This window comes from Gymnoscopelus braueri (assembly GCF_963280865.1).
Source record: "Gymnoscopelus braueri genome assembly, chromosome: 13".
In the NCBI taxonomy this organism is placed as follows: domain Eukaryota; kingdom Metazoa; phylum Chordata; class Actinopteri; order Myctophiformes; family Myctophidae; genus Gymnoscopelus; species Gymnoscopelus braueri.
In genome coordinates, this window is record NC_137615.1 from 27,067,303 (window position 1) to 27,087,383 (window position 20,081).

Sequence of the window (20,081 nt, forward strand, 5' to 3'; positions counted from 1 at the left end):
TGAAATTATAGCAGTTACTGGGTGTGACTGCATTGTGAAGCACCAGAAGGAACAGGGATACCTTGCATTAAAGTCTCAAAAATAGTTTTATTTATTCTTATGTTAACAGTGAACATTTTGGTCAAAAGATCTCCGTCACAAAAAAACAACAAAAAAGGCACTTTAATCTTCATTTTGTCTAGGCTGTTTGTAATTGTGATTCCACAATGATAAAATATTATTAAATTAACAGTGTAGTCTATTTGAACTTGGCAATACTAGAAAATTACCCACATTTTGTACACCTTTATTCAGAATGATATCTTAATGTGTGAGAAGATAGTGGCTCAGTCTTCCTCAACAGCACACACAGCTGCAGTGGTGGTGGTTTAACTGAGGATACACTGCATCAGTTTCCTGTTCATTTTAGTGTTAATTTAACTCTCAGGATTTTACCACCCATTAGAACAGTAAGGAAACAGGTGACATTGGTTCATTACATGAAGAATGTCCCCAAGTTCACTATAAAGTTTATATAAAAAGTTTGCCAATGCATGTTGTGTCCTTACTGGAAAGTTTTCATCTAATTTCTGCAGGCTACATGCATCAGATGCATGAGAAAGACAAGATTGCCAACATATCTTGTCACCACAAGATTTGCTGTAGAAACCAAAGCACTACTAGCTGTGATTTAAGGAAAGTAAGACCAAGACTGCTTGGCTGAAACAATCTTTTGAAAGACTATTTTAACTTAACCAGTGAGCCAATTATGACTTCCCAGAACCCTACAAATTATCACAGGCTGATAATTTAGGAACGTCTCATAACATCTGCCGCAAGCCAATTTCCCTCTTTGCTGACAAACTGTTTAAAGGGCACATAATTAGACATGTAACACATTTCTCCTAAGATGACATAGCAGCAAAAATAATTCCTAGGCACAAAGAGGTTTTTACATCAACAAAAGTTTTCTCAGATGGTGATAATACTCTTTTCAGATGATGGCAAATTAAATCAATGAATAGCTATTTGAGCATAATTAAGTAATATGGACATCAAAATGTCATTTTTTTGCCAGCAGTGCCTTAAGTGAACAGCAGTTCAGTTTGACTTACAATGTTCTAATTATTATTATTTACTGAACAATATAATTCAGTATAAACACTTTATAAGCACTATCAGAGAAGAAAACCAACATACCTTCACCAAAACATGAGTGCAATGTTTACATGTATGCAAGTGATAACTAGTGATCTGTAATCGCTGAAGGAAAGAGAGTGCAAAGTGTCTCAATGATGATGAATATGGTACATAGTGTACAACACAATTTTAACAAAGAAAAAAGGTGTGCAGCAATATAACATAATTTTGATATACTATGCATCCTTTTTGGAATTACATTTTTGTCGATAGCCATTGAGAAGAAATTCAACATGGGGACTTCTGAAATGGAAATGACTGCAAGTTTCATATTTCATGCAAGCTTTGCCATAATAAACACATTGCAATTGTAGACATGTCACAATTTACCCATCTCCCACTACTAAGGATCTACACGATTATCAATCCGTGTCTGACAAAAATATAACTACTAGTTTAACAGCAGACAGTACTGTCACCCTTGATACAAATTATTAACAGCTCTAGTCTAGTGTGTCTGGTCCTGCAGTAGAAAATTGTACTTCCCAAAATCAAAATCATCAGGCAAAATGAGCTGGTCTTCACGAGCCTTCACGAGCTTCCTTCTTAGAAAGTTCCGTCTCTCAATCCATTCGTGCAACTCCTCAGAGCTGTGGGCGTAGTCACAGCTCGCACCTTCTGGACATTCACTACCCAACCTGTCAATCACATCAATCCAGTAAATATGGCATTTAATCAATTTAAGCTTTTCGTTTGCTTCTGAAAAGCATCAATACATACCGTAATTAACGCAATAGTAGCATTGTGAGCAGGTAGGTAATGAGCAGGTAGCATTGCTCTAGCAGTGCTACCTGCTCATTCTGTTTAACAAAGTATAAACAGAATGGATGCACATTAATTAACATTTTTTAATTAGGTGCAAAAGGCTCAGTAAATCAGGCCAATAAAAGTAGAAAAAACAACACAACTCAGTTACAACTAAGTAATCAACTATTTACTGTGTATGGCTAAGATGAATTCAATATCAGCAAAAAACTGCCAGCGGTCACAGAGGAAATTATCATCACGCTGAGGAAGGCTTTGACTGAAACACGTTGTGGTTTGCCCGTCCCTGACCTGTACAAAAGTACCTGAAGGACACTTCTGTGAGTGCTGGTCTTTCATTCTGGTGTCTCATTCTATATTACAGCACTGATTGAATTACTAATAAACTGTAGGCCAGATGAAGGTCTTACCTGGGACAGATGTCAAAGCCGGGGCCGGGGAAGCGGTAGCTCCAGCTTAGAGCTTCATCTTCTCCCTCGCAGCTGAAAAAGCGGTCCTTGTGCTTCTCAGAGGAAATGTGTTGTTGCCACTGGCGCTCGCTGTTACTGTTCCTTCCACACAGATGGCAGTGGAATCCACTCTAAAAGTACAAAAATCATGAGAATAACCACATTACAGACAGAAATAATGTGGTAATTTAATTACAAGCTGCAAAATAAAGGATGATGTGCATATGTATGTATAAAGCAAAAATGTTTCAGTCACACTTGATTTAATAAAAAGAAAGTTTTGGGGCTTTTCTGCCTTTATTGGATAGTACAGTTTAGAATGACAGGAAACAGGGAGAGAGAGTCGGGGAGTGACACACAGCAAAGGTCGTCAGGCTCGGGAATCGAACCTGCGACTGGCTGTAAGGCTGCCTTAGAGCCTATATGTAGTATGCGCCTAGCCTGGTAAACCATCCCGGTTGCGTGAATTCACATTATCATGCGTATTCTGCAGAGTGCAGACCGGTCTGGCCCCAAGCGCTGGGTGGGCGTTTTGCAGAAACCGAAAAGTGGAACACCCACCCAGTGCTTGGGGCCAGACCGGTCTGCAGAAGACACATAATAATGCGAATTCACGTGACCGGGATGGTTTACCAGGCTAGTATGCGCCTTAACCACTAGGCCATCGGCGCCCCGATTGAATTAATATTGAAGACATAACAAATGGAGCCAAAACACGTGTGGTTGTGATAAACTGTCCATTACGCAAAAACGTGATCTACCCACCAATGGTACAGCATAGTCTGTTGGCATGGCAATGTTCTTCTCCTCGCTTACTACAGGGGGCTGGGTGAGTATGGCCTCATCTGACTGGCGGTTGTGGCTTGTTAGGGACAGCCACATGTCATACATCTGCAGTAAGTCTTTAACTGTAGTGACAGATGTTAATGAATGATGATTAATGACAGCATGAAATGGTGCAGATTGTACTGGCATCTAAACACAGCTGTCTAAAGCAAAGTGTACAGTGAACATGTGTCATAATGTTTTTTTTGCCAAAGCACCTATAAGGATTTAGGTCCAACTTTAATTACTAAGTGGTCAAGTATTTGGTCCAAACTGTCACTTGATGCCTTTGTCTTTTGGTTAAATTGAGACTCTAAAATCTACATCCAGCTACAAGAATAAGCAAACCATGTAGGTTTATGATTCTTAATACTACAACTCAGTCAATTAAATCAAGCAGTGTAATATCACTTCTTTCATGTGATATAGGGAATCCGTGCAGTTGTGTAATGGCTAATAATCGTTATTAAACACAGTTGAAACATCTTGTGTTGACAGCAGTGTTAACTCACTATCATTGTTCTTCATGTACGTCCACATTTCTTTCTCTTCCTGGCTGTGTGCATAAGTACAGTTCCCTGTGTAGTTGCACTTCTTCTGATTCAAAACCTGGACACACATCTGCAAGGACAAATTATGCTGTTTTAAGATCAAAAGGTAAAGAAACGGCAATTAAGATAATCTTTAAAGGAACATACTGTTTTTATGGCATGGCTGAAGGTCTTCTGTCCAGCACCTGGGACCTTATCACTCAGATGTGTGTGCTTTAACCTATTTGCATGTCTGAAGGTTGAGTAATCTAGAACAGTTATGTCTGTATCTATGTATGTCTGTTCCCTCCAAAGTAGACCAATTCACAGCTCATGCCGCAACATGCGTGACACCACGAAACAGAGCCACCTCTGACCATGAAAGCCTGAACTGTGTAAAAATGTTATGTTGTTGTTGAAGTATTCGTAGAGATCACTATTTGCATTGGGCCAAGTGAGGCATAGACTGTCCATCACCACATTAGTTGACATGCACACCAGCATACAGCCTGTATAGTGCAGCTTACCCACTGAACGCTACATTGTGATTTGTGCCAGTTTGTTTACAAACTGCACACAAATTGACATTAACTCTCGATAGCTGCAGATTGGACGGAGAGGCAGGCCACACTGTTTTTTGCATGTTTTAGCCAGTTTACTGTTAATCTCTCTACTGCAGACCACTTTTAAAAGCAGGTATTTTGAAAGATTTTGGAATACTTTCACATGATGAACGCACCTTGCTTTTTCTGGCTAATATTCACCAGGAAAATGCATTAGAAAACTGATGTTATGCTTTGGAAAATTGTCAGCAGTATTGTAAAAAATACATGATTTGTGGTTAATGGGCAACAGCATACAAACACACCAGTATGGTTCTTTAACCTGAACAATGGCCCAGTATCCTAAGTACAGAGGTCATGGTCTCATGCTCCCCACAGAACAAACAGGAAGAACTACATGAGGGTTACTAAAAGAACTGAAGAGCACACCTCATACTGCAGCGGGTGGTTTTTGGCGTGAGGCAGCGATCGCACTGAAACCCACTTATTCCTGTCCAAGGACTTCACCAGCAGCACTCGTCGCTCCTTAATCCAACTGTATTAAAACAAAGGGGATGGACAGAAAATGAAAATGTATTTGACCATTGGTTTTGTTCTCCAATTCGGCTATATTATCAATTACCATTAATAGTTTCTCTTCACAACTTTAAGCCAAAAGGCAGTCCGCAATGCCTTCCCATACTCCAGTTGATTCAATAATGTAAACATGTTTTATTACCAAACAACCCAGTTTACCGAGAGCAACCCCTCTTCCATCTGTCAGCGGTCTGTCTGATACGATAGCCTAGTTAAATTATTAGATCATTGCAGGAACTCTGCAGCCGCATTGAGGCACTCTGGTCAGGATTATATTAGATAAGAATTAATAGATTAATAAGAATGAAATTGAAATTCACTATGTCTCTGAAACAGTGTTCAAAGTTTATTTTTGTTTATGTTTACAGTTAGATGTTGGATTGTTTGTACCTGTAAAAGTGCATGAATATCGTCCTTTTGTCCGCTGTTCTTTTCCCTTGCTTTAGTTTGCATAAAACATATATTGAAGGTGTTCATTTAAATGCTTTCTGGAGGGTGAAGAGTAGATTGTGTCTGTGTCTACTGTAAGTTAGCGACGGTAAATTAGCGACTGCTGCCATACTGTACATTAATTCCTTGATTAAACTTGGTTGGCATTTAGTAAGATCTATACTGGAATTAGTTGGGTATTGTGTCATATTACTATACTCTGCCTTTTTTTTAAACATCACTGGCAAACGGCAAAGTATTCAAAACATGGAAATAATCCATGTTCACATCCACTACACAAAACAAATACATTGCCTGGATGGAGGTCTTGCTTACCTGTGGCTGGCCTTGGCTGTGCAGTATTTAAGGGCTTTGTCAGGCTCACTGACGAGGCCGTCACGCCAGCACTGAGCACATGCAAACTTCATTCTCAGGTTAGGGTTCAGGCTCTTGTCTACTCCCACTGCTTTGGTTCTGCTGATAGCTCCTCCCACAGCTCCAACAGAGGAGGGGGGCTTGGGATCCTAACATAAGCAAGTACCGTAGTTGTTAATTTTAAATGATCCATTTTAAATGATCCTTCATCTATATCTATATTTTAGCACAGATGAAGAATTATTTGACCATTTATGTAGAATCTTGAGATTTATTTTCTTATGCATATGTTTATATGTACATTCAATTCATATCATACCTACACACTGTCATTAGCTTTTATGTGTACAGTATATTACCATTTTGATTCATTGCTTTGCCGTGGTATCTTTGTGTGGTTTTTCCTTCACATTATTAGAGCATCTAACCACAGTTCAATTTCTTTGTGTTGTTTATGGAAACAAAGCTAAAAAATATGTCAACTTGAACTTCCTATGCAGCACTACACCCAAACTTACTCGCCTTCAAATATTTCTTGCCAACATTTTATATTATAATATAATATCCCATCAAAAGTTTGATCGGCCAAGGAGAGCAAGAAATTCAATGGTCGTAAAAAAAAAAACAAAGACTTATAGTAGAGTAACAGTAGCCCCTTTTACAGTGCCCATTAAAAGGCAGAAATGTTGCCCCATCATTCCTTGCGGTTCTGTGTAAAAGGTATGGACATGGAGTAGAATGCATTGTTTTGTAGCCTTTGACGCGGATGCCGAGGTAGTCAGAGCTAAATTGACATTTCAGGGGTGTGACGTCTAAGGTCTGTGCACCTTTCTGTATCAAACCTTCTCTTCAATTTCCTTTCTCTTCAATTTATCCTCAAACGCATTTCTGACCGCACAAACGCTGGCTTGCTATTTAAAATCACTCTAGGAGGCGGCTTTGAAAGAAAGACCAAGGCAAGGACACAAGATAAGATATCACAAGTGGAATTCAATCAAAGAACATGTCAGATACAGCAGCTATATGCTGTACAATAAGATAGAATATATGGAATACTGTGAGGCTCATCTTACTCTCTGCACTTTCTGTTTGACTGCGTTCTGTTCCTGATGATATTTTCTAGATTGCTCCTCAATTTCCTCAGGTATGATACCTATAGACAGACAGACAGACAGACAGACAGAAAGACAGACAGACAGACAGACAGACAGACACACAGACAAACAAACAGAGACAGACAGACAGACTTCAGTGTGTGACTGTGAACCCCAGGAGAAATTATGAGAGTCTGCTGCCACCTGCTGGATTTTACTAAGAATGGTGAATGCTATCAATTTTGATAAAGTTATATTAATCCAAATTAAAAAAACAAGTTTTAATTAATATTTATGAACATAAAAACAGCCATAAATGACACATATAACCCATTATGATGTATTGATCCATATGTCCTCACAAACATTTTTGCATCATTGCAGAATGGATGCAATTACCCTGTGTATCTTAGGTACCTCACTTCTTTCCCATTTCCCGGTGGAGCTGCAAGATCCCATAATAAACCTGGTCTTTCCTCATTTCATAAACAAACAGACAAATCCACTGTAAACAATCTCTACTGAATTCATATGTATGCGTCTGCCAGATTGTACCTGTCTCTCTCTGCACCTTCCAGGTGTGGAGCTCAAGGACGTTGTGGGCATAATGGCAGTGGTCCTCCCTGTGGCAGCCGTGATGACGGGCCGCATGGCGGCACAGCTCCAACTGACGCTGCTGCATTATTGGGCGGATCTTGCTGTAGCTCTCAGTGGTGGACTTCGCTACAAATACCAAACACCTGAGGAGGATAGAAAGGACAGTGTGTGTATGTGTGGTTAGCCTTCCTGGGGCCATAAGCAAAGTTCTGTTTGGGTCTCCCCTACCTGCACCATACACAGTCAAATCCTGAGTGTTCATTTAGCATACTTAAGTTAATAATAGCCGACCTACAAGCTCAGAACGTGTGAGCTTGTAGGTTGGCTATTTTCGGCATGCGACGCCGTCGTGTGAATGCAGCCCAAGTTGTGCTAAAAAGTTTACTCTGGTGAATGTGAACAACTCTTACTTCCTCCTAGTTTAAGCAGCTACTGTACCTTCAGTGGCTCCGACATTGTACTTGTTAGTTGTTACAGCAAAATAGCCATCTTGATTTAAGAAAATATTAATCAAGTTGATGTAATAAAGCATATGGGTATGAAACAAAAGAACACAGCATAGCCGAAACAGACAGAAAGGATAAGTTTCTCTGCCAATATAGTGTCCCTTTAACCAACTCACTTATTGGTATCAAATTTGTGGCAGCCCTGCAGGTTAGAGCAGATGGTGGGGTCATTTTTGCAGCGTCTACTGATGCTCCTCGTGGGTTTACTGTCATAGCACTCCTGGAGAAAAACAACAGAAACATATGGAGAGGTGAGATAAAAGGATACAAACACATTCTGTATACTCCCATTTGCATGCGTGTGTGTGTTCGTGTGTGTGTGTGTGTGTGTGTGTGTGTGTGTGTGTGTGTGTGTGTGTGTGTGTGTGTGTGTGTGTGTGTGTGTGTGTGTGTGTGTGTGTGTGTGTGTGTGTGTGTGTGTGTGTGTGTGTGTGTGTGTCTACAGACAGAGCAACTAACCTGACAGAGGAACATGAACATTCCTTTGTGTTCTTGTATAAGCTGTGTGACAACAAGGGCAGCGTCCTCTGCTTCAAACAGCAGGGTTCGGACCAACGTTCCCTTCCTTTCTTCCGTCCACACGTCTATCTCCAGCTGGTTGAACGCAAAGGTGCAGTTCTCTCCAAACTTACACAAGCCCAAATCGCCTGACTGCAACAGCTCTGGACAATAAGAAGTACAGCTACTGTCAGACATATACAGGGAGTGGATAATTCTTATATTTATTGATAGACTATATGTTACCTCATGGCTGGGGACTGGGGTCAGACACAGAATATTCATTTGATTCTTTATGCCCGGCTAAAGGCAGGCTGGAGAATCATGAATTCGCCCGTCTCTCTGTCTGTCTGTCTGTCTGTCTGTCTGTCTGTCTGTGTGTGTGTGTGTGTGTGTGTGTGTGTGTGTGTGTGTGTGTGTGTGTGTGTGTGTGTGTGTGTGTGTGTGGTGTCTGTCTGCAGCTAATCTCCCAAACTACTATGGCCATCAATCCACATGACTTGACTATGGACTGCAACTAACAAATTGGGCGCTGGCGTCCTTTTTCTGGGCATGTCATAATAGGCGATTATTCTGCAAAAATAGGCGAACCCTGAGCGGTTCCATGGCATATTATGTGATAAACAAATCATTACCTGGCTCATCGTCACGAAGTTGCTACGCCAGCGTTTGGCTGGATGTGCTTGATAATCTATATTTTTTGCCATTGTGTGTATCTGGTCTGGTTTAATGTGCCAAATGCATGTTCTGCAGTGTTGTTGCACTCTCTGAGACCTGCATGTCAACAGACATTGTTAGCAGTCCAAGGTTAATTGTAATGTAACGTTAATGCTGCAGTGTTTTGTCAGTCCACGGTCAATTGGAATGTTATGTTAAAGCTGCAATCCTTAAGATTAATGTCCTACCTGGGATCCAAACCCGGTCTCACCACAATTACTACTGCTGAGCTAAGGGGGAAAGCAATATCGTGCAATATCTCTTATCAAACAGCAGTGGTTATACCCAACCACAGGGTCTCAATTATAGAAGAGCAGGGAGACTTCCTCCAACCACAGCCATTCTCTACCATACAGATTGTTTAATTTTTGTTTTTTGTCTCAGCACAAATGGCTAAACAAATTCTCTGTATGAACCATATTATTCATGAAGTTATATTTGCACATAATGGGGTATTTTCTCAGAACAGATTATATGACCAACAATGTGGCTTTACTGCCTCAAATTACCAGTGAAACTGGTTCTAGGGGTTTAACATCTACCAGTGTTACTCCCACACTCAGTAGTTGCTGATGCATCACAATACAGCCTAGTCGGAAGATACCACTCAAGTCTGATAAATTGGTGGATGAGTATGTCTGCTGTGTTTTGTTTAGCCTGCTGTTTGTCATAGGCACTGTGCCTAGTGTGTTCATATAATAATTAATACACAGTAAAATAGTAAGTGTTCATTTATCTGAGAATGTAAAAATGTAACCAAACATTTGGTGTATTTGGTAGTTCGGAGTTCCAGAACTCATTTAAACTTATGAAGTAGTTCAGCATTAAGCATTAAAGTGTTATGTGTTGTGGAGAAACGTTGAGTGAGTCTACAAAAACTATCGCATGCCAGTGACATCACTGACGAATCCTTGGCATCTCCTTTATAACCAGCCTAATGTCATAATGGCGTACGTATGCCACTTCAGTGTCGCATGACAGAGACATCACTGACGAATCCTTTGCATTTTTAGTCTTCAACGAGCGTCGAGCAGCGGCGTCACTAAAAGCTGTATTTTTTCACACTTGCGCTACTGAAACACTAAACAGGATTATTATTATTTCATGTCAACATTCAAGTACAACTATCAGAATGTATAACCCAGGTAAAGTAATTCACTCACAAGTTTAACTATAGTTTTCCACCTGTTCAAAGTCATTTCTGATACGGGCATAACCTTTTGTAATCATCCTATCCTTGTGGATATAACTCCATATAGGTCAATGATATAACATGATGTATGTGTCCTCTATTCAGCACCTGTTTGTTTTGTTTTGGAGTGTGTGCTCTTCGGCACTTCGCATCTATACCACTCAGCCATCTGGTTTTAGGATCCTTACCCTTACAAAGCACAAATGGCCCACCGAAGAAGTTCCTGGCAGGAAGCGTTCGTATCCTGGTCCACTCCAAATCATAACCTGCCTTCCTCTTAGACAGCAGAGTGTCGTGTCTACAACTGTGGACGAGGTCCGTCTTGTGAACAAAACTATATATTCCTTTACCTGAAAAAAGAAGAGGGGAAATTAGATGATATAAGATGTTGCACTTTATTCATCCTGCAGAGGTAAATTCAGTAAACAAGCAGGGTGTTGAGAGGAGGAGACTGAGGTTTGAATCCGGGCATGGGAGTGCGCGTGCAAAGTTTCCCGCTGATCGGTCCCGCAGTGCTAGTAGCATGTCGTGGCCCCAAAAACGGGCACCTCCAGCAAACTTTGAAAGCCAATCGTGGTCAATCAGAATAGGATCCGAAAGATCTAACAGATACATCTTGATCGCATGACTACAGAGAAATTGTGTACCAATTTGAGTGAGGTTGGGACAAAATCGGTAGGTGTGGTAGCAAAAACTGTGTTTTGCAAAGAAAACTTGTCAAGTAGAAATTTTAGGCAAAAATTGCACAGGGCAGATATGACAAATAACCGACACATAGACGATCGGCTGTCCTGATTGAATCTGCCATTTTGGTCCTATTTACAAAACACAATAGCTTGTAGATCTGCTATTTACACTATTTTCAGAAAATGTTCACAAATTTATGAAGATTATGCAAAATAATTGCGATTATCTTACAATAAATGCACGGAATGTCTGTCTGTCTGTACATACGTATGAACGACTAAATTGAGGAGAAAAAGGGGGTAAAAAAAAAGTTGGCTACTTTAAATTAAACAAAATAAAAAATAATTACTGTGGGGCATGCATTTCCAACTTGCATCATTCCCGTGTAGGCCGGCCTAGTATATTCAATTCAGTAAACTTAACATGAGCGTAGCATACCTTCCCGGGAAAAACAGCTGGAGCAGGCAGACATGAAGTCATGGGTGGAGCTCAGGGGGTTCAAGGTACGGTTCACGTAGCCATTCCTCTTCTTCGTCGCCATGGTAGCAGATTTCAGTTAAACATTATTATAAACAAACACACTCATAATAACACATGGCAAAGATAAGGATAAATCTTACTTTTTGGTTGATTTGGTTGAGCTTGGCGAAGCGAGGAGGAAGTTCAACTGCAGTGTAAGAGGACCTAGTGCCTGAGAGCACAGAAACGTAGCAGTTAAGCACCATGTACGTGTGAATATGGACAATAAGTTTACAATAACCACTAAGTGTAAGTTACTAATTTATTTTGGAATGATATTGTGCATTATGTTTATACCCTCTATTTCTGCATTCTAAAACAGGCCTCGGTCTATTTTAATCTCTGTATTTTCAAAACAAAGTAGTTAGTGCCAATCAAAGAGATTGGCCGATTTACGCAGTGAACAAAACAACAATGATATTAACCTTGGCGTTTTGGGGGCAAATGCTGAGTTTCATCCATGGTGGACAAACGACCTGTATAGGCATCGCCAGTGGTGTCTAAAGACAGAGAGATGGACAGAGCTCAATGTAAAAGTACGATAAACATACAAGCAGAATTCAGAATGCGGTGAGATCTTTGGGAGCAGGTGGGGATGAAAACAGAAGCAGAGCTTCTGGACATGACAAGGTGTGTCAAAATGTTTTCAAAATATTGTGGCAGTGCAACTATTTATCACACCAGTCAATCAATTCTTAGATATATTATAACCCACTGATATATTCTGCTCACCAGGTAAACTGAAATCAGAGAGGGAATCCAGGCCTCCTTCCCTGACGGCCTCTACTGGCAAAGCTGCCCTCGCACCAGCCACTACGGGGAAAGAATCCAGGGTGTCCAAGTTGTCCAAGGTGTCCAGGGAATCAAGCACGTCCGAAGCGTTCATGTCTATTTTAGGGATATCTGTACTAATAAGAGTGGGGCCAGTGGCCATTTCCTGGGCAACAAAGTAATCTAGGGATTCATCCAAGGAATCATCAAAACAATTTTCAACATCCACTTCCAGGTTTGCTCCAGGCTCCTCGATCTCCCCCAGGGCTTCGTCCACACATGGCTGTGAGTCGAGGAGATCATCCAGGGACTCGAGATCGTCGAGCATATCCAGAGAGGCTGGATTCACTCCAGTGGTGGGCTCGTTGACGCTAGCACGGCCTATGACACTGGCTAGGGTGTCCAGACCATTTGAGGTCCGCCCTAGGGAGTCCAACATGTCTAGGCTGGGGGTCTTGATACTATCATCAACAGCGGCAGTACAACCGAAGGCCGAGAAGCAATCCAGAGAGTTAAGCTCGCTGACCGCCGAGTCGAAGAAAGCTGGGGGAAGGCAAGGCGTGGGTGCAGGCAGAACAGAGTGGGGGAGACGGGGTGTGGGGGCTGGCAGGAGACAATGTGTGACCAGAGGTTTAGGGACATGGAGGCCAGCAGGGAAGGTCATTTGGATCATGGGCTTGCTGCTGGTGTGTTTCCGTGAGGCGTCATAAGTCACAGTGTCAGGCAACGCTGCCTGGATGTGAGTCTAAAGGGGAATGGAGAAATGGATGGAATAAAAAATCAACAAAAGCAAGGGAGAGAAAGTGGAAAAAATAAAATTAATTAATTTAGTTTCAACAATATATGACAAACACACACACACACACACACACACACACACACACACACACTACCTCAGTAGCCTCAGGTTCATTAGGGAAGCAGTCTAGCAGACTGTCTAGGTCATCTCCCATCAGCCCAAAATCCTCCAGAGTGTCCATGTCAGACACTTAGAAAGGATGGCAGAAAACAGAAAGAGTTTTTCTTTTTTTTCTCCTTTCTTAATTACTGAACTATTAAACATAGAAATCAGGAAGGCAGAGTAAACAGCAAAATGTATGAAACAACTGATATGATTGGGCTACAATTTATTTTTATTTTACTGTTACAAAATAATTCAAACCTGGTGCACTTGCGGTCTTCAAACCATTGCCTGAAGTTCCTCTCAACTAGAGAGGACACAAGAAAAAAACAAAACATTAACATGCAACAATAATAAAAAGAGTACCCATGTCAGCCTTCAGTCTCTTCCTGGAGAAGTGATATCCCAACCAATATGAGAAATTAATCACACAAAAGACATTGTTATTCATGTTGTTTTTCTCAATCCAAATACAGTGAAAAGAGCTGGTTCCTGCTTCATGGTTCATGTTGGTGTACATTTGATCCAACTAACCTCTCCAGTGACATGGACCCTTTGGTTTTCAAGTCCCAGGTAGACGGACAGCTCCTGTGCCAGGTCATTCATCAGTTTGTCCTGCGAAGACTGAAGAAAAAAAAGAAAGGAAAAATATTTTTTTGCTGTCCTGATTGAATCGGTCAATTTGGTCCCATTCCCAAGGTGAAATATATGACACAATATAACAACTGACAAAAGGTTGATTAACACAAGAGTAAATGCAGATGCTTTAACAAGACAATATGACACATATTGAATATCAATTACCTGGTGGATAATTATTATCATATTACTGTTAATCGAAAATCTAGATCTATTTTAAATTAGAGAACTGATAACAGTTCAGAACTTGAAGCTACCCTCAATGAATTAAGAGAATGATATGGTAGTTAATTTAAAACAATATAGGGCAGGGGTCGGCAAGTACGTTCGGCCTCTGGACAGTTTTTTTCTAAGTCATTAGATGGTGGCCCAGAACATAATTAATGGTTCATTTAAGAACTGGAACTTTGACTTTAAGTTAATAAAGATTTGTGTGGTATAACTGCATACTGATAGAACTGTGTGTGTAATCAAATGTTACAGGTGCAGATAGAAATGCGTGGGGTAATCATTTTGTGCTGTCTTCATCCTTGAATGTTGTACAAAGGGGATATTTAGTTGCATTAAAAAGTTTAAAAATAATATCTAGAGACAGACTCCCTTTCAAACGGAAATAAACAAGTGCTTTCATAGCATAGGAACTCAAGGTCTCTTCTTAGATATGGAGAGAAACTGTATGAAACAGCTGCCTGTTATTGACTCTGAACATGGATAAAGGAATTCTTCAGGTGGGGGTAGATTCTCTATTTGGACATTATAACCCAGGGGTTCTTGAAGTTTTTAAATTCAAGGAACCCCAGTTTGAAATGCAAATTTGGTCCCCAGACCCCACTTTTAGTATCAGTACTAGCCTATATGTAAGACTGTCACATATTGTAAACCATTTACTAAATAATTTGCCGGCCAGATATCATCGCTGGTGGGCCAGTTCTGGCCGACGGGCCGCCTGTTGCCTAACACTGATATAGGGGCTAGAGCAGCACGGATGTAGCCAGTGTTAAATTCATTCATGCATTAGAACAAGTGAGAATTATGAGGTGCAGTACAACTGGGATGGGAGAAGAGATTGATGATGCCTGGCAGAGTGGAGAGGATTTACATCAGCGTGTACACATAGTCAAGACTGGGATCAAACTGAGGCAGAAAATTCTAAGTTCTTTGGTCTGAACTGTTGCTTCTTAAAAGGCCAAAGGAAAATAGATGCCCATAGAATAGATATTGTAATATAAACCAGGACTGATCAGTGCCATTCTTGGAGGGAGAAGAGATGATTCAGCTCTCATCACATTTAAGTCACATTGCCCTGTGCTAGCGTAAACTTCACACACTCAACCATTCCCTTCCCTGGCAACATTACCTGAGGTGCAGCCAGCAGACTCGCCATGGTGCAGCTGTAGGCCTCCCTGTACCGTCTAAGCTCCTTCAAACACATAGCCTTCCTGTACAGCGACTTGCGGCTTTCCACACACACTTCCAATGCACTGTCACAGTCCTGCACCCCACTCTCATAGTGCCCCTGAGGAGAACAACAGCAGCAAAAAGGGAAACATAGAGTGTAAGAGAGTGTGACAAGAGAGTGCAAACACAAATAATGAAATGAGAAATGGGCTTGTCAGTATGGTGTATTTTTGTAATAAAAGCTCACATAAAAGAGTGTGACTTTATTGTTATTTATTCATGCACAAACCAACTTCTGACAAAGTCTCAGGCTGAATGAGCAAATTCTCTGCAATGAGAATAAATCTTGTCATAAATCTTTAAGGGATGTAAAGTATACTGTTTTACCCCTTTCCCTGTAATACCATTCCCACAGTATTGTTGTGCTGCGCACAATACGTGCAGATTATGCACAGTGAAGCTCGCGACTGGCTTAAACTAGGAACTACAACATTCATTAAATACGATTATTTCAAGTAGACTTAAGACCATTCCCCACATTTAATTGAAAACATTTGTTGGAATTAGAGTTTTACACACACAGAAAACGTCATTGCAACGTCTAGTTTAATTAAGTGTTGTGATATACGTGGTGTTGTGGCCTAAATAAACTCTTCATGCTGTCCGTCTTGCATAACAATCTGACATAAACAAATACATTCATAATGGAGGCTCCTTGTGTAAACATCATCATATTAGGTCATAAGGAGGACCCTTGCGTTAAATATTCATATATAAATGTTACAATGCTTATGCATGAGAATTTGAGTTAAATACATGCATGTACAGTACACACACACGTTCAGCAAAATACTGATATACGATATGCAAGGGATAATCAATGGCGAGCAGGTCATTATTGAGAAATAAACTTGGTTTATTGGTTTATTTCTCAATAATGACCTGCTCCCCATTCATTATCCCGTTTATTACACGGCTACTTAATTAATTATTACGAAATTAATAAATGGACTCAAAATTAACAACAAAACGAAAGATTCTTAGAGGGTTCAATGATTAGCATATACTAGGTTAGAATATACAGTCAATGAGTACATTCAGTAATAAGAAAAGCAGTATAGAGCCATGTGTATTATTACATTACAATTAGCATCCAACATCAATACAGCTGACATTTTAAATGTGGATATAACACCCATACTCCCGTCTGCTATAAATACCCTAAATCAAGTCTCTATGAGCAGCAGTCCCATAAACACACTGTGTTAACATTGGCATATGGCTCACCAGGTTGTAGTATGCAGTGGCACGGTTGACAAACAGGCTCTCCAGCAGGGCTTTAGAAACATCTATCTCCTCTGCTGTGGCATACTGGGCAACATTCTCCCCCTCACTGAAGTATTTAATCGCTTGCACCCAATCCCCATCTTTGAAGGAAGCATTGCCCTCATCAAGAAGGTTGCACACCAACTGGATCAGAAAGCTCTGAGAAGAGGAGGGATGAGGGTGGGGGGTTAAGATATAAAATCAAACAGCAGGCAAAGAATACAAGACCATCATTACATCATTACGCTGGGAACCCACCAAAAAAGTGTCACTCACGCACGATGTTCTATATTGTCTGAGATATTGTCTAGATTTCTTGTCCACCTTTAGAGTTACATCATGGCAAGGTAACTACACAACCCAAACCTCTACTAAAGTGGTCTTGCTTGCCCTTTAAGCATTGTGCTTTCACTCTGCTTCTACAATATCTCATGTCTACTACTGCTTACATTTCACAGATGTGTCTAGTTGAGAATGAGCGTCCATTCTACAACTATGCCACAGGTCACTGTGAATCAGACTAACCACCCAAGTCAATCTGTATCAGTGTGCTAGGAGGAACACAAATCAGATGTAATCCTTCTGCTGTGTCTAATACTAATATTCAACAAGCATGTTATATACTCATGTGTATACTACTGGTATTAATCAAGATTATAAGGCACTTCTGATAGGTTAATTTCAATAAACGCATTGAGAGTCTCTCCATCTAATTCAATGGCTCCCATGTCCCTGTACTCTGGCTGTAGGCCCAGACATCCTCCCTCAACACCACGTTCTGCGTCCAACCAAAGGCCTCAGGTGTGCTAAACACAATCATGCAAAACTATCTCAAGCCCATTAATCAACTATTTGTAATGAACTGTGATTAAAATGTTGTGATATTATTCTTAATTTATCATTCAAATACTATCCCTCAAGCCTATAATAACTCCTGCCATGTAACTTAACTGTGTAAATGTTTATCCCATGAAGCGTATAGTACCCATAGTGTTTCGCAGACCCTTGCACTATACTCTTTATGGTTATTCTACATAGTCTTATAGGGAATATAATTTAGTGCATGACTGGTACAAGAGTTTGCAGATAGTGTGTGACAAATGACAATTGCACTTAGAGAAGAGAATGTTAGCCTGTGCATAACGGCCATAAGTACATATAGTGAATACATGAACAAACTATTCAGCCTCCATATTTCCTCCCTACTGTTTCTTACGTGAGGATGGGAAAACAAGAAATTCAATATGCAATATGTGCTACAGCACCCTCTGTTGTCAATGTACTCTAGATGCAGAAATACAGTGGTTGTAAAGTTTAAGAATTCAATATGCATAATTTAAAACAAAGTAGGCGTGCAATGATGACACTAGTGGCTAGCATCAACAGAGTGGCGGTGAAAAGCTCTTTCCATCCAAATCCCTGATCCAACTCCACTCTAAGCTGTCACCAAAGTATTCCTCAGAGAGATCATAAACTACCCAAGTCAATTGCCAAGTCGACTGGTGCATTGGGTGATGTATGTGATACATTTTAACCCTGAAGTACACACAGAAGTCAGGAGCTGATCAAGCAATGTTTAATATGGCACTGTACGAGAGGATGCTACGGGTATTGACAGATTCTAACTCCAAGTAAGTACAGAACTCAAGCAGCACAGTGTCAGTGAGCATGCCCAGCTGCACTTGAGCAATTTTATTTGAAGTAAACATGAAACTCCTGAAATCAGCCCATCATCTACTAGCTTAGAAATGTCAGACATCACCTTGCTCTCAGGAGGAGGGTCAGATTTACAGACTCCAGGTGCCCGCCATATGTGGTCCGAAACACGTAAGTTCAAATCTGATTAAGGTAAACACAACCATGACCTGATGCCACAAACAAGCATCGTAAAACGTATTAACCCATTTTGAAATAAGGCTAGACCATCGAGCAACTAACTAATCTATCTACTACTCTACATTAGAGAAATCTGTGGGAGGACCCAGATGGTTAAATGAAGTAATCCTGCTGAGGTTTACATAACACACTGTATAGCAGTGGTTCTCAACCTTTTCAGGCCGTGACCCCCCCAAAATGATCATATTTGAACTGGGGACCCCCCCCCCCACCCTAACCTGACTCTGCCAGATACCCCCACCCTGTCAAGCACTTGGAATGTAGGAGTTGAGGCATTCAATTTAGTTTGACACGGTTCCACAGATAAATATTGAGAAAATAGCAGAGCTTGTGGATCAGCTATTTTCAAAGTTTTTGGCTTTCTTATATTATTTGACAATTTGGCCAATGTTTGACCAGTTTTTATAGTTTTTATATGTTGATTACTTTCTTTCTTTTTTGTTGAGGTATTAAGTCTTAAAAGTCCTTAAATTGTAACTTCACTGTCATCTGGGGATCCCCCCCCCTCCCCCAATCTCATGTGGGGGGTCCCGACCCACAGGTTGAGAACCACTGCAGTACAGGGTGATAGAATGGTCAAGACAGACAGTCAACTCAAGACCCAAACAGACATTACAACGCACAAAAAAAAAGCTCGTACCTCGTAGCCTCCGGGTTCTGGATAAGGCAGATTTGACCTATAGGACACAGAGACAAGAAAATGCGATAAGGCCATATAATCGCAACCGCTGTCACCGAATCTGCACCTAAAGTTTTATAATAAAAACATTACACTCACTGTATAAATGTCAAAGCTTTATCGATGTCCTTCTTGCGTTTCTGTCTCGCAGAATCCATTTTTGAACACTGGAAATAAAGAGGAAAAACAACACACGTAAAGACGGTTTAGTTACTGTCAGCTTTGAAAAACAGCATAAAGAATATGGCTGACGTCTCTTACTGAGCAACAATTAAAGAGGAAATCAGATCACATCCGAAATGTTCCCTTTCCTTCAACCATGCATAAACAATCCAACAATTGTAATTTTGGAATTTTAGCCAAGAGTTGGATGGTCAACCACCAGTAATCCTGGTGTTTATTCACAAATAAATAAGACTGGTTTTGGTACAGGGTTGATCGTCTACGTGACCCTACATGTTATCTTGCTAGCATGGCTCGACTTCCCAAAGTTCAGAAACACCTACCTGATAAAGTTCATTGAAATGGCGTCACGTTTATGGCTGCATGCTTTTTTTTAAACCGCAGAGTAGTTAAATGACAATAGTCACAACAAACTAAACTAACTAACAATTGCGCTGCTCACGCTGTAAGGAAATAATGTGTTTGTTTGTCTTCTTCTCACATGTAAGCTAATGTTAAAGAGCACTCACTGGACTGAGTTGTAGTTGTTGAGTTTCGATTAGCTCACGACATGGTTCTGAACAGTGTTGCCAGGTTTTGCGAGAGAAACAAGCAGGCAGGTCTATGAAAACAAGCCCAAAAGAAGCGACTATAGGCCACACTAGCGCTTTAAACCTATACATCGGCTATTTGAAAATAGCAGGTCTACAAGCTCGCGATGCGACGCGTTGTGAGCTTGTAGATCTGCTATTTTCAACCAGTATTGAAATAAAATGTGAATATTTTGGAAACATTCTAACAACACAAA

At 40.6% G+C, this 20,081-nt stretch overlaps 1 protein-coding gene across 1 annotated transcript; it reads right to left on the reverse strand.

The window, feature by feature from the left end:
• Positions 1 to 67: 67 nt before the first annotated feature.
• Positions 68 to 19,826, reverse strand: LOC308098014 (zinc finger CCCH domain-containing protein 7B-like). The gene is made up of 23 exons (XM_080446231.1): positions 19,618 to 19,826; positions 19,211 to 19,278; positions 19,073 to 19,109; positions 16,498 to 16,695; positions 15,170 to 15,328; positions 13,708 to 13,797; positions 13,435 to 13,480; positions 13,166 to 13,260; positions 12,234 to 13,017; positions 11,927 to 12,001; positions 11,603 to 11,673; positions 11,421 to 11,511; positions 10,484 to 10,645; positions 8,348 to 8,550; positions 8,005 to 8,108; positions 7,341 to 7,525; positions 6,765 to 6,844; positions 5,653 to 5,840; positions 4,741 to 4,846; positions 3,731 to 3,839; positions 3,159 to 3,301; positions 2,355 to 2,524; positions 68 to 1,817 (listed from the first exon to the last, which is right to left on the reverse strand). Exons 2-23 carry the CDS (start codon positions 19,267 to 19,269, stop codon positions 1,628 to 1,630), a joined length of 3,345 nt encoding a protein of 1,114 aa, XP_080302357.1. The 5' UTR covers positions 19,270 to 19,278; positions 19,618 to 19,826; the 3' UTR covers positions 68 to 1,627.
• Positions 19,827 to 20,081: the final 255 nt, after the last annotated feature.

Bases quoted from the DNA above. Each gene is read 5' to 3' on its own strand.
- LOC308098014 (XM_080446231.1), bottom strand. From the start codon at position 19,269: ATGGATTCTGCGAGACAGAAACGCAAGAAGGACATCGATAAAGCTTTG. The intron at 19,110-19,210 runs GTGAGTGTAATG...TGTGTCCTATAG, and splicing joins AAAGCTTTGACATTTATACA to GTCAAATCTGCCTTATCCAG. The intron at 13,261-13,434 runs GTTTGAATTATT...ATCCTTTCTAAG, and splicing joins GAAGACCGCAAGTGCACCAG to TGTCTGACATGGACACTCTG.